The sequence below is a fragment of the Coloeus monedula genome (assembly GCF_965178545.1).
Source record: "Coloeus monedula genome assembly, chromosome: 1".
Lineage (NCBI taxonomy): Eukaryota > Metazoa > Chordata > Aves > Passeriformes > Corvidae > Coloeus > Coloeus monedula.
Window position 1 is genome coordinate 45,450,768 of NC_138781.1, and position 12,873 is coordinate 45,463,640.

The following is a 12,873-nucleotide window of genomic DNA, read 5'->3' on the forward strand; positions in this document are numbered from 1 at the left end:
ACTGGAACCTCCCTTGGAATCATGCAAGCAATGATGTTGTAACCTTGTATTCATGATGGGCTCATGATGAGGTGCCACAAGTCCATACACACCTGTACCTGCATTGCACTTCCTACAGAGAAATCTAGAAAAAAATGTGGAGGAGAAGCAATGGCTGCACAATATTTAAATATGAAATAAATTCATAAGCTCAGCATGCACCTCCTTCTCCCAAAAGGTATTCTTCAGTGGGCAGATTGTGGATCCTAAGAAGTACTGCTCCATTATTAAGTGCCTACTCTGACAAAATCCACAGTTATCTCCTCCTTGTATAATGCCTGACAAAGTGCTCCAACAAAAAGCAGACACAGTGTCTTTACTTCATTTGAGCAACAAAACCAATATGGTAGCTCATTGACACTCCTAAATCCTAAGCAACAGGACAATTTGAAAGAAGGCAAAAGAACGGGAAATTAAAGTTTTCAGTGCACTTGTTCATTCTATACAAAGTTATTAATTTTGACCCACTTATTTCTGTAATGTATTAAAATTACTCAGCAAACAATACCAGGTAAAATAAGATTGCTACAGCAATTTCATTGATTTTATCTACTTTGTCAATTTATAAGGTAGGGAATTCGCTTAAAAACCCTGTCTGAGACAGACTTTTCCCAGCAATAACCAGTAAATAACCTTTTAATAAACAGTGACCTATACTCAAATCATAATGGAGACAGAAAATGGAAGGAAGTACTAGACTTTCTTACCAGTTTGTAATTACAGAGCAGGCCTATATTTATTGCTCTACTCCAAAGAAAGAACTCTTCCAAATTATTACCCAGAAATGTTTTACTAATCTGTTCTTTAAAAAAAACCCCAAACAAGGAACTAAACAATATCCTTAGCTATGTTTTCACATGACAATGAGTCTTCTACTTTTTTGACATGTTCCTGTGTTGAGTACTCTTCCCATTAGAAAATTCTTCAAAATGTAACCCAAGCATCGTTTTTTTGCACATTTACTGTACCCTGAGTACATAAAGAACTGCTTGTTCCCTTCCTCTCAATAGCAACACATTTTAAAATTAATTGTATCTTTTGTTGAATCTTTTATTCTCCAGATCCTAAAAATGCCAGTCCTTGATTCTCGTATCTCCAGCTTTCCTTGCTGTAGTTACTCAGACTCTTCAAAATTATAAAAATCTGGATAATATCCAAAACAGTACACAACTGCCTGAAGAGGCATTATTATTTTCATACTGACATACAAAAAATAATATAAACATTATTTCTAGGATCTCATAGAACAAGGACAACTTTTGCCAACGGAAAGGGAAGTTGAAGGGTTTGGATGTTGAAGCACTGTAACAGGCTGCCCAGGGCAGTGGTTGGGTCACTACCCCTGGAGGTATTTAAAAGATCTGTAGATGTGGTACTTAGGGACATGGTTTAGTGGTGGACCTGGCAGTGCTGTGTTAATGCCTGGACTCAATGACCTCAGAGTTCTTTTCCAACCTTAATGATTCTATGGTTCAAAGTTTAACCATAATACAACTGACTGTAGAAAGTAGCTTATATTCAGTAGCTGAAAGCACTGAACTGCCATTGCAGTAAGAGCCAAAGATACTCTGCATGTCATGATAATAACAGAAATATTATTGTTTAGCCCTGAGACAATCTAATCTTCCAAAGACCAGCCAAATATTAAATTATGATTTATCCCAGAAAAAGGAGAGGGAAGGAAGTGTCTTCATTTAAAGTAGTTACAAAAAAAAAAAAAAAGTCTCGGAAATAAAAAAGGAGTTATGGCAATTTTCTGATTCTGGACTAAATATAATTCTTTACCAGAGGCAAATCTTAATGAAGACTATACAGCTTATTAAAACAAAACCCCCATATCCCAAGGACAAAAAAGAAACCACACAAATTCAAACCACATCTATAGTCTTGAGAATCTGTGATCTTGTGCAATAATAGACTGCTAGTGTCAGTTCAGAGTATCTAATAACTCATGCAGTACTGTGTCACTTAAAAATGTTTAAGTCTTAATATGTTATAAGTAAGTAGGACAGGATTTAATAGTGTGGTGCAGAAAGAATAAGGGAAATGTTATTAGTCACTGCATAAAAACATCCCCTTAATTCATTATCTCGGAAGGACTTTAAAAACAGCTAAGTGTATCTGAGGTAAGTGAATTAAACTTTCAGAATTTCTTTGGTGATTTTCAAGGCACTCCATTTGTTTCAGCAAAGGCAAGGTAGATGCACCTTTAGTGCACCAATCGTTTAGTCTTCGTTTTTTTCCCAAAGTACAGAAATCTAAAACATGATATCACCTCTTATGAACAGTCAGAATCTGCACTACAGTAATACAAAATATATGTAATCTCTACATTACACACACAACAGCGTGCACTAAATACACACACAAGTTGAATACGTGCCACACAAAGGTTTGTGAATGAACCACTTCCTTTTAGCAGCCTTCTCTTATCAAAATAGAGTAAAATACTGACCACAGATGCTGTTACTGAAAAACGAATTAAGAGATTATCAAAGAAACGATTTTTGAGCCAATGTTAGAATGGTTATGTTCTAACCACTGCACGCACTATCGTGCAGATGCTACACACAAAGCAATATTATGGATGCTGTTCTGAAGAGACGTGAGAATGGCCCAGTAATCAAAATCCTGTAAAGATGTCAGTTTTACTGGACTTAATGAGTTTCCCTCACCAGACCCCTCATCATCGTCAGTCGCGGACTCCTGCATCTCCTCTGTGAAAGCCTGAGATTGGCGGGGGTTATTCTTGTTCTCTGAAACAGTCACTTGTGCTTGTGACCTCTCACCTGAGGTCTCTGTGTGCTGAACTGGCGTCGAGGTAGTTAGGCCCTTGTAAGAAATGTCACCTGTCTCATCTTCCTCATAGTCATTAAGGCAGTACACTTCATCCAGGTCCAGGTCTAGGGTCCTGAAGCCCTTAGTGACAACCCCGGGCCTCGGGTCCAGGATCCCACCCAAGTGAGGCTGAGCCAGCTGCTGCCAGTGGTGCAAAGTGGCAGAACCTTGAAAGTGAACAGAAAGACAACCAAAATAAATTAGTAAGCAATCCAAGACCTAAAAGACAAAGTCCCTCTTCATTTATCCAAAAGACCAAAGGTTTGGGAGCTCCAAGCCTTTAATATTTCTGCGTTTAATGTTTCTAGGGAGACATGCTACAGCACAAAACTGCTTCATCTATGCTTCAGCATTTCCACACCAGTGTGAAATAAACTGATCACATCAGCACTTAGGCAAAGCCTGGTGGTGAGAAGCAGCACACTTGTGCACATGCACATTCCCTCCCCACAAATATTCACATCCACTTCAATTCATGGGATTAAGCAGGAATAAAAAGAATTTACATTTTAACTGTTTATCTGAGCACCATCACAGAAAGCTCTAAGAGGAACATATACCACACATTCCCACATTAAGCTCACACTAAGACAAGTGCTGAAAACATGCCAGAATTTACTACCAGTGGCTAACAGGAGGACAGTAGTCACACAGATTGCACAGCAATTTTAGCTCTGTACCATATGTTAGAAATTCCCACCAACTTCAGGCACGTGTAAGCAGATACACAACTCTGAACTACATGTCAAGTCTAAAGACCTGTGTGGACCCTATGCTACAGGAATTCAGCTACTACATAACTAAATGCTACTGTACCTGTAGCTTCATCCTTGGCAGAGAAATGTTTTGAAAAAGGAGGTGCATTTTACAGAGAAAAGCATTCAATATTCAAGGTTTAACAGGAGACAGTCAGAAACAGCAATGGATCAGGCAAAATTGATGTATACACTGAGATGTGCCCTGTGAAATCAGGGGAGGATTTATCTGATTCCTCAAGTAGCAATTCAACACTGCTTGCAAAGGCCTACATTTTCCTCTGTGCCCACCATCACTTCTGTGTTGAAATATGAGACTTAAAATCACACATATCCTATTACACAAACAAAACAGCTTTATTTTCACTTCTGCCAGCTCAAATCGGAGCAGTTTTTGCAGTCCTGTTCCTGTTGCCTCTCTGCAAAGCAGAATACTCACTCATTCAAGAAGCTGGCACACAAATATCTTACCCATAATCAAAGACCAAGAGTTCAATTCGTTTCACGGTGTGTGTAAAAGCCTAAACAACCGTAATAATGTGAGAAGGGACAGCCCTCATATACATTATTTTCAATCTGAGAAAAATCCTACAGAATGAGCAAAATTGTCATTTCACATATTGCATTTGAGGAAGCTTACTGTATATAGGAAGTGAACAGGGAAAAACTTCTTCTAGAATGAGTGGGAACAATGGAAGGCATTTTAATTAAGCCTATCTCACTTTTTAGGATCTGAATTTTTTTAGCTCAGAATAAAGGGATCTGCTAGATTACTTTGGCTAATGACACTATCTATTTTCTTGCTTTTATTTAAAGTAAGTCTAGAGGGATTAAAGAAAATTCACACCCTCAAAGCTCAAGAAGCAGAAACCATTACAACCCCAAAATGAGAGAAGAGACATCCTTAGAACTTGTATTTACTTCTGAATTGTCACAAAGGCCAAGTTTTTTGCTTCTGTATAAAAGAAATACCCCAGAATGTGAAGAAGTGACAGGTATTGTCAAGCCTTAACCTAGGGGTAGATGTTTTCTGTCAGACTCTACTCCAAGAATTAAAGAACAAAGAAAATCAAAATTTCTTTCTGCATTACCTGCAAGTATAAAAATTCAATTAACTTCTACATGCTAGCTCCTGAAGATGTAACCTTTTTCACCTTAAAGCACACCAAAACTTATACTTCAAATAAATTGTGCAGAATACAAGCACTTAATTGTTAATATATATCTCATATCTTCCCATAGGAAAGGTATTTACCAAAATATCTGCATTTTGAGCTTTAACATTTCTATTAAAACTACAGAAAACAAAATAGCCTAAGCTCCGTCACAAACGGGAAGATATCTGGGTCTAATCTTGATCTCATAAAATGTGTGTAAGCAAGCTTTAATTTCCCATACAGAAAATGAACATAAATGTACAAGGGAATCCAACAACAGTAAATCCCCAATAAAAAGAAAAAAGAGAAAGCTGCAGAAGTCAAAAGAAGAGGGAAATACAACACTTTTTTGGCCTACATTCAGTCCCAGGTGCCTACCAGATGGTTTTGTAAAGTATTTTATCAGAAAAAGTTGGCATGAGGGAATTACTGTATAACAGTGGGACTGCCACTGAAGGAAGAAGGACTATAAGAACAAAATAAGTATATGAATGGAATAATTTTTTTTCCCTATATTCCTGATATCTCTGCACGATTGCACATAAGGTTTGAGGATCAGAGAAAGCTTAGGAATTCACAGTGTATTGCTCCCACAATGGCAATAAAAGTGGGTGAAGACATAATCAGTCCAAGTTTTTAGTTTTCCTTCAGGACACAGGTAATGCCATTTCATGCTTATGACACAACAAGTTACAGGTGCATAGTTAAAAAAAAAAAAAAAGAAACAAGAAAAATCTCACTAGACTATAACTAAAGCAAGTCACATCAAGGATTGCTTCTGTTTGACTAAAAGAAAGCATGTTTTGTTTTTTTAAAGGTGCAAAAGAAGATTAATTTCTTAGTGCTTCTGTCACTTTTTTTTTCTGGGGGATTTAAAAGATTGCTTTAAGGGAGAAGAAGTCATTAACCTATAATAAATTTATTACAGAACTAATTTTTACTTCTTCTGTTTTCTGGCATGAGCACCCAACACAGTAATAAAACCAAAGGCACAACTACTTATAACAGTCTGCAGGTACAGCAGACTATTTTGCCCCAGTAGTCTGAAGGCAGCCGGGAAGTTGAAAAAAAAAAAAATTAAGTCTCATGAAAAATATTCAGAAAAGAAACTAAGCTGAAGGGAAAAACAAAATCATAAAGATACTTAGTTAATAAAAGTTAACCAACATAAAACTTATGAAACAGGCAGACACAAACATGCTACAAATAAGATCTAAAACCAAACATGAGAAGTACTTTAAAAAGAGCAATAATTTCAAGACAGAAATGACCCAGTGAAAACATTGAACAAAACCAGGGGGAAAAAAAAAACCCAGACAGATAGAAAGATGATAAAGACTTTAAGAGTTTATTGGAAGACAAAAGCAGATATAATGGGATGGTGACAGAAATTTATTACAGTGGTAGCAACCAGAAACTGAAACAAAGTGGGATCATCCTTTCTTTCCCTCACGTGGTACAAGAACTTTTATGACCTTTAAAAGCAGCCATGAAAACAAACTATTAAAATCTGCTTGACAGTATGAGTTGGTGCGCTATGGCTATAGTTTCATTTGAACAGGTAGGTACAGTACATCACTTTCTTCAGGACATAAGAATGCTTATTTTTGCTTCTGAGTATGTGTCATGCTATATGCTCCTTATAGATGAAATAAATTTGTTCTAAAAAGATGAAAAAAAGGAAGTTCTGCAACTAAAACACACACAATGCAGTGTAATACAAGAGCTCTGTTAAAGGAAAAGAGAGAGAGAGAAGCCAAGGCTAAATGACATTAGCTAGTGTATTGGTGAAGTACTACAGGAAAACTTCATTTGGTTTAAAACCTGGAGAAATTGACTCAACTAACTTCCAGCCACAACCTGAAAGAACTGAAGAAAGCCAGGCAGACTATACTACATATGCTTGGACAGCTTTGTTTAAACAGCCTATTGAAAAGAACTTAGAAACAGAGCTCTAGCCCTGACTACCATCTATCTCTATCTTGCCTTTTCCTGAGACAATGAATGAAGAATATTTGACTTTAAAAAACCCCACCTCTTTAATACATGAAATGCAAAGCCATAGTGACTCATGTATGACCACTCAAACAGCCCAATAAAGTCCATAAAATTTTTAATCACTAAAACAGTCTTATTACATCAACTGGACTAATTGAAAGCAGGTAAAGGCCTTTCCAGATACTCATTTACAGAACTCTTGTTTAGATTTCATAGATTTATCCACTTTCCTTTTCCAATTATGAAATGGTAACACTTATGTCAGATGTAAAGCTGCACTGCTGATGTGCACATGTGGCCTGTAATATTTATTTTACTGCCTTGGCTGGGATTGTTTCCTAACACCTTTAAGGCTTGTGAAAAATATAGTAGCTAGAAGATCTCAAACCAACAGCGTGGATTACTGTCTCTAAAGTAAAAAGAATATGTATTACAAAGATTTCCTGCTTTCTGGTGATGGATAAGAGACCACAAAGAGTCACTAATAACAACAGATAAAGGCCGAGGCCCTTTGTTATCACCTTCTAGTGGTTTCACAATCTGAAGCTTTTCTGGCAGGTAGGAGCGACTGCTGATAGACATTCCTGAATATCCAGTGAATTCTGAAAATCTGGAGTGAGTTCCCAGTGACATGATGCTCTCCGTGGGGGTAACGGAACCACTGTGGAGTTCTCCCTTTTCTGCCAGTTCCCGCAACTTCCTTTCCTGCTCTTCCTCAAAGAACTTGCGCTCCGAGAGGTAATTCTCCCGCCGGAGGGAGAGCCTGCGAAGGGCAGTCTCTAGGTCACTGGAGCCTGGAGTCCCTGGAGTTCCAGGCTTCTTTATCCTGTCTTCATTTCTAAAACATAAAGGGGGACATAGACAAATAAAAAAAAGGGGGGGAGGGGAAAAAAACCACATTCTTAAAAATGCTTAAAACTTCCACATGACAGTTTTGAGACGTAAGTACCTTTAAATTACTATGTCTGGGAACAACTCCCTAGTCATCAGGACAGCTCAGAGGCAAACACCAGTCTATTTCATAGTAAAAGAGTTTTGAATCCTAGTTCCTGCGTGAAAACTCCTGGCTGGAAACGTGTGCTTTACTTAAGAGCTTCCTCTGACAAAGAGGTGGGAGATGTCTACTTGTTACACAGACTCAAGTAAGCAGGCCCCACGTTAAAGGGCCAATGCTGCAAGAATACCACAGTGAGTCACAAGAGTAAACACGACAAACATACATTGTTTTAAAGTATTAAGCTGCATTTACTGAAATGTATATACAGCACAGAGTGGAGCTGTACTGGGGGAAGAGTCAAGAAGCTAGAAAAGCAAAGTTCTGACTGCCTTCATTCGTAAGTTTTCATATTAGGTAACCTACAGATGCACACTTTATTTAGTTTTAGGATCAAAAAAGTTAACTGTAGCTGCATCTGGGATCAGAACTTCCTGGAACTTATGTAAAATGGTGAAAACACAATTCTTTTAAGTGTTGACCCACAAAAACAAAGAGTGGTTTTACATCATCTGGTGATGTTGCATCTTAGAACAGGTCTGAGTTGCAGACACTGATTCACAGAACTTTCTAAAAGCTTTCCTTTCTAAATAAACTTGAGTGCTCAAAAACTATAAGCACAAAATAAATTTTGAAGGTGTATGCCACTGTGGCAACTGCACTACATAAGACAAGAGGAGGAAAATAGAAACACTTTGCCTTTATGTCAGAAACAAAGCGAACACAAATTCCAGTGCTACAGTACTGACCCATTGTCCGAGGACTCTGTCTCTAAGATGATGCTATTGGTCTTGTTGTCTATCACAATGTTAGAGATGTCTCCCCCATAGAAACTGGAACGTGGAGTGCTGACACAGCTAGAAATGACTGAGTTCATAGCAGAGGACTGGTTGGAGCCTGGGATATTCATTGGTGACGGAGTCATGGATCTCTGCTTGACAACTTGATTGACATTTCTCACCGTCTCAAAGACTCGCTTCTGATGACTGTAAAACACATATGCAGTTAATAATCACACAGTAACTTCTTACCCTGAGAAAGAACAGAGAAACAGGTAACAGCTTAGTAACAGCTCTTCCTATTCACAGCTCAACCAAACACCTTGGTTTTATGTATAGTTCTGTAAAGCAGTATGCATAGGGTCCCATACTAGTTCAGTCTGGATATTACATTCAATCCATCACCATAATTCTTCCATCACCCTAGAATAATTTTGGCACAACATTTGACAATTATGTGCAAGGACCCTTTCAAATATTAAAAAAAAAAAATAAGTGAAAGAGCATTTCAGTACATCAGTTAAAAGTGCCATAAAGCCATTATGTAAAAATGAGTTGTTAAAAAACAGAATTGAGCTCCCTTCAACTCTTAACTATAAACTGGCTAATCCATTTTAAAAGAGAGTTTGAATTTACTCTCCTGAGTATCTCCATGCAAGCAAGTCTTGTGTCTTTTATCTTTGAAACCAATTTCCAACCCCTTTAAATAGTACTTAAAAAAAAAAAAAAAAGGAAAAAAATCCCAGAAATATAATGGACCAAGACTTGAGAGAGAGCATGTCAAGGCTGGAAACCTAATTTTTGACCTAATTCTCCAGTTCACTCTTTATCAACATTGACCTTATACCACAACAAATACTGTCCACCTGCTTCAAGATTGACATCAGATGACACTTCAGCAGAAATTTCTTGACAAAATAAAATTACCCTACATCATGCTACAAAAGTGCCACCGCTGCTTTGTTTTACAGTTCAACATGAGCTGAACACAAGAACAGCACATTCCTTCTATCTGAAAGGTAACACTGCCAAGCTGTAACAGTGACAGCATGACTTAGGCTATTTAATGTCATTCAAATTTCTTTCCCTCTGTCATAGGTGATCAACAGTTGCACCCTTTGTTTGTAGGCTCCGAGTCTATACATGTATGTCTTTAAGAGGCTGAATCTAAGAGAATTTATCAATACAAAGTCCCATGGAGCTTGCAGTTACCACTGCACAAATAAATAAAACCAAGAAAAGTCATGGAACTGAAAAAAAATTATCCTCTGCTGGTACAGACAAAGTAAATGAGACATTCTAAAGAAATTAAACTAGCTTTAAGTTAGACTACACTGGAAGGATGAAAGGATCCTATGGGGTTTAAGCATGCTCACAACTTTCTGACCTTACATTTTTCTAATCAACATTTCACTCTGTCAAAGCCTCATTTACAGTTCTTGACTCAGGCACAGAAAAGGTCAGTGTATGCGTCAGGCATTTCGTAAAAGCAATTAGAAGGTTTCTGGGAAGTGCCTACTGTACCCTTCCTGACTGTCCTGTTTTGTAAACTCTGTTTCTGTAACAGACCCTGTAAACTGGATTAACTTATTTCAAATTAAACAATCCATGCTTTGTACAAATCTGTGAGATAAACCTATTGAAGTACATGTGGAACTGGCATCAGCGAGGCCATTTCTGCCAAGCTGTATCTATCTATAGCTTTGGGGCTGTCGCAAGCACTTAACTTGTTTCAAACTACTCTCTTGTTTAATTCAACAGAACTTCAGCTCAGGCATAATGGGCATCACACTGAGTACCCAACCATTCCAAATCCCTTTCTGCCCTGATGTTCTTCCTGTAAAAATTGGATTAGATCAATAGTTACCTGGTAACTTATGTTATAAAACTCACCAAGAGAAAACCCACTAACTTGAACTCCTCCCCTAAGTGGTAACTGAAGAAACATAGCATGGTAAAACACAAAAAACCAAACCTTTTCTCGTTCTCAGCATCCAGGAAAAAAGTTTTTAAGACAAGGCAAAGCCTATGTATAGGTGTTTTCTTCTGCCAGTTTTAGCAGAAAATAGAAACACCCCAATAACTAGACAGTTTATCTTCCTTTCTCTCTATCATTCACACTCTGAAAGAAATATTCCTTTTTAAATCTCTAGCTCAGCTATTTCCTGTTTTTTCTTTTCTCATCAAATAATTAACTTCAGATATAACCAATCAATTAGGAACCAATTCTTTTCAGTCGTACGCCAAGTCAGGAGAGTCAGGTTCATCTAAATGCAGCTCTTTCCTCATTGACCCTTCTATCTCTGCTGCCAAAGAATCCTGTTAAAAATAAGCAAAAAAGAGAAACAAATAGCATAGTATTAACAGGTTGGCATGACAGAAAATAGTAAATTACTTATACAAAGTAATAAGTAATAAAGAGTACACCTAGAAGAAAAAGGAAGGTTTAAAAATGAAAAACTAGTGGAAAACTAATGTAGCATTTAAAGCACTGACAAAATACGGCTTAGTTTCACTTTTCCATAGTATGTACCATCTGATGTTACATAATATCTGCCAAAGAACCATAAGAGAATATTGTAGGCAACAACATGATCCATCTTCCCAGACTGAATTCTACACTCAGCCACACTCGCCTTTCATGTATGAAGCTTTGCTCTCTATGTTTTCATTTAAAATAAACATAAAACTCACAGCATTATCCACCTATCCACAAAAATGACATGATTCTTGGCATAAAGCACTATATACTTCCCCCATAAGTTTAGAGGTAACAGGCCATCAATTTTTCGTGGCTGGTCACTAAGTTTTACTGCTGGGTGCAGGGTCTAAGTATCAAACAATAACAAACCTGAATGATCTTTTGTCCCATGATTCAACATTTGAAACTTTTCACACAAAACACATAAACCTATCTCAGCACAAGCATACTTTTTACAGCTTTCAACTGTATTTGTGCAAGCATAACTTGTATTACAACATCTGCACTTTAAATTGGCCTGTGTTCAGTCTCAGAAGGGAACACAAAAAAGCAAGCTAAGCTTTTGCTGGCAATTTACTTCTTGTGAGCACAAATAAAATGTGTTCTTCCCCAGCAGTGAGCCAAGACAAGGCAGGCCAGATTTTGCTGCTTGATTACATTGATGTATTGCAAAAGAAACCACTGATATCATTGCCTTCAGGAGTAATCTAACTACTCTAGAGATACACATGCAAGCAGAACAAGTCACTGGACACATTCTTATCCATTCTTTTTTTCTCATTTCATTGAGGGTACTGCATATTTCCTGGGCTTTAAATGTCATAATCACATGAAATCAGCTAAACAAAGTTGGTAACACCAGTGAAACCAGCGTAATTTGTTGCCATAATACAGATTAGCAACTAACATTCTTTTAATGAACCACCAAATTTTCAGTCACCATAGAACAAGAAGGTCTGTTTAACCCTGTTCAAGTACTCAAGAACTAGAATGTACAAATTGTAAGTGACTAGAATGATGCCATGCCTGGAAAACATCGTTATGTTATTAGGAAGTTATATCTCCAAGGATATCGAAGAAAAGCAGGAAGCTCCTAATGAAGATCAGCCACTGCAGCACAGGAGATGCTTAACCAAGATGTACAGAACTGTGTAACAACCTGTTAATACTACCCAGGATTCACAGCATAAGCATAGCCAGCTGCAGGTTGGACATAATGCTGCAGCAGAGCTGCACAGCACCACTGTTGCAGAACCAGGTATGCAAAACTGAACACTCAGGTGTCCTGTAACACTGCACAAATACACATTTCACCCGTGCTTATGCCAGACCTGGCATCCTATCCCTGAAGCTGTAAGTCAGATGCAAACACACTTCCTTTGCGTGGTTTATGCAGGTTTTTCCCTTAAATCTGCTTACCATAGGGAAGAGACCAAGGGAGTGGTACCGACGTGATATAGCATTTGGCATTGTCTTGTTCCTAAGGTTTTTCAGCTCTTCTTGAGCCTCATGAAGCATTTCCATGCACTCTGCATACTTGTCTTCCAGCTCTCGCAACTGTAACATCGAGAAAACAGTCCAAGACCTTATGGCTGCACTATTACCATAAAAATCCTGCTAATTCTTTTAATACTGGTAAGCAGTAATGGTGTAGGGAAGAATATCCCACTTTAAAGGAACAGATCTCCAACAACTGAATATCACTGGAGAATCATTAATAACATAGATTAGTAATGGGAAGGCAGGCAGGGTAAGACACAAAATGCAGAAGGAACTGTTTGCTCCATTTCCTTCCCTACATATCTACATGAAGCCACCATCAAGCAGAAGA

At 37.8% G+C, this 12,873-nt stretch overlaps 1 protein-coding gene across 5 annotated transcripts in view; it reads right to left on the reverse strand.

Moving 5' to 3' along the window:
* TRAK1 (trafficking kinesin protein 1) overlaps positions 1-12,873 on the reverse strand; it is a 127,566-nt gene that overhangs the window by 12,863 nt on the left and 101,830 nt on the right. For 3 of the 5 annotated variants that reach the window (XM_082298492.1, XM_082298490.1, XM_082298493.1), the window contains exons 11-15: positions 12,462-12,599; positions 10,803-10,879; positions 8,531-8,767; positions 7,309-7,625; positions 2,715-3,044 (exon numbers count right to left, since the gene is read on the reverse strand). In XM_082298492.1, coding sequence (XP_082154618.1) covers positions 2,715-3,044; positions 7,309-7,625; positions 8,531-8,767; positions 10,803-10,879; positions 12,462-12,599 — 1,099 coding nt within the window. The remainder of the gene's footprint in view (positions 1-2,714; positions 3,045-7,308; positions 7,626-8,530; positions 8,768-10,802; positions 10,880-12,461; positions 12,600-12,873) is intronic. The other 2 variants (XM_082298491.1, XM_082298494.1) reach the window with 1 other exon arrangement.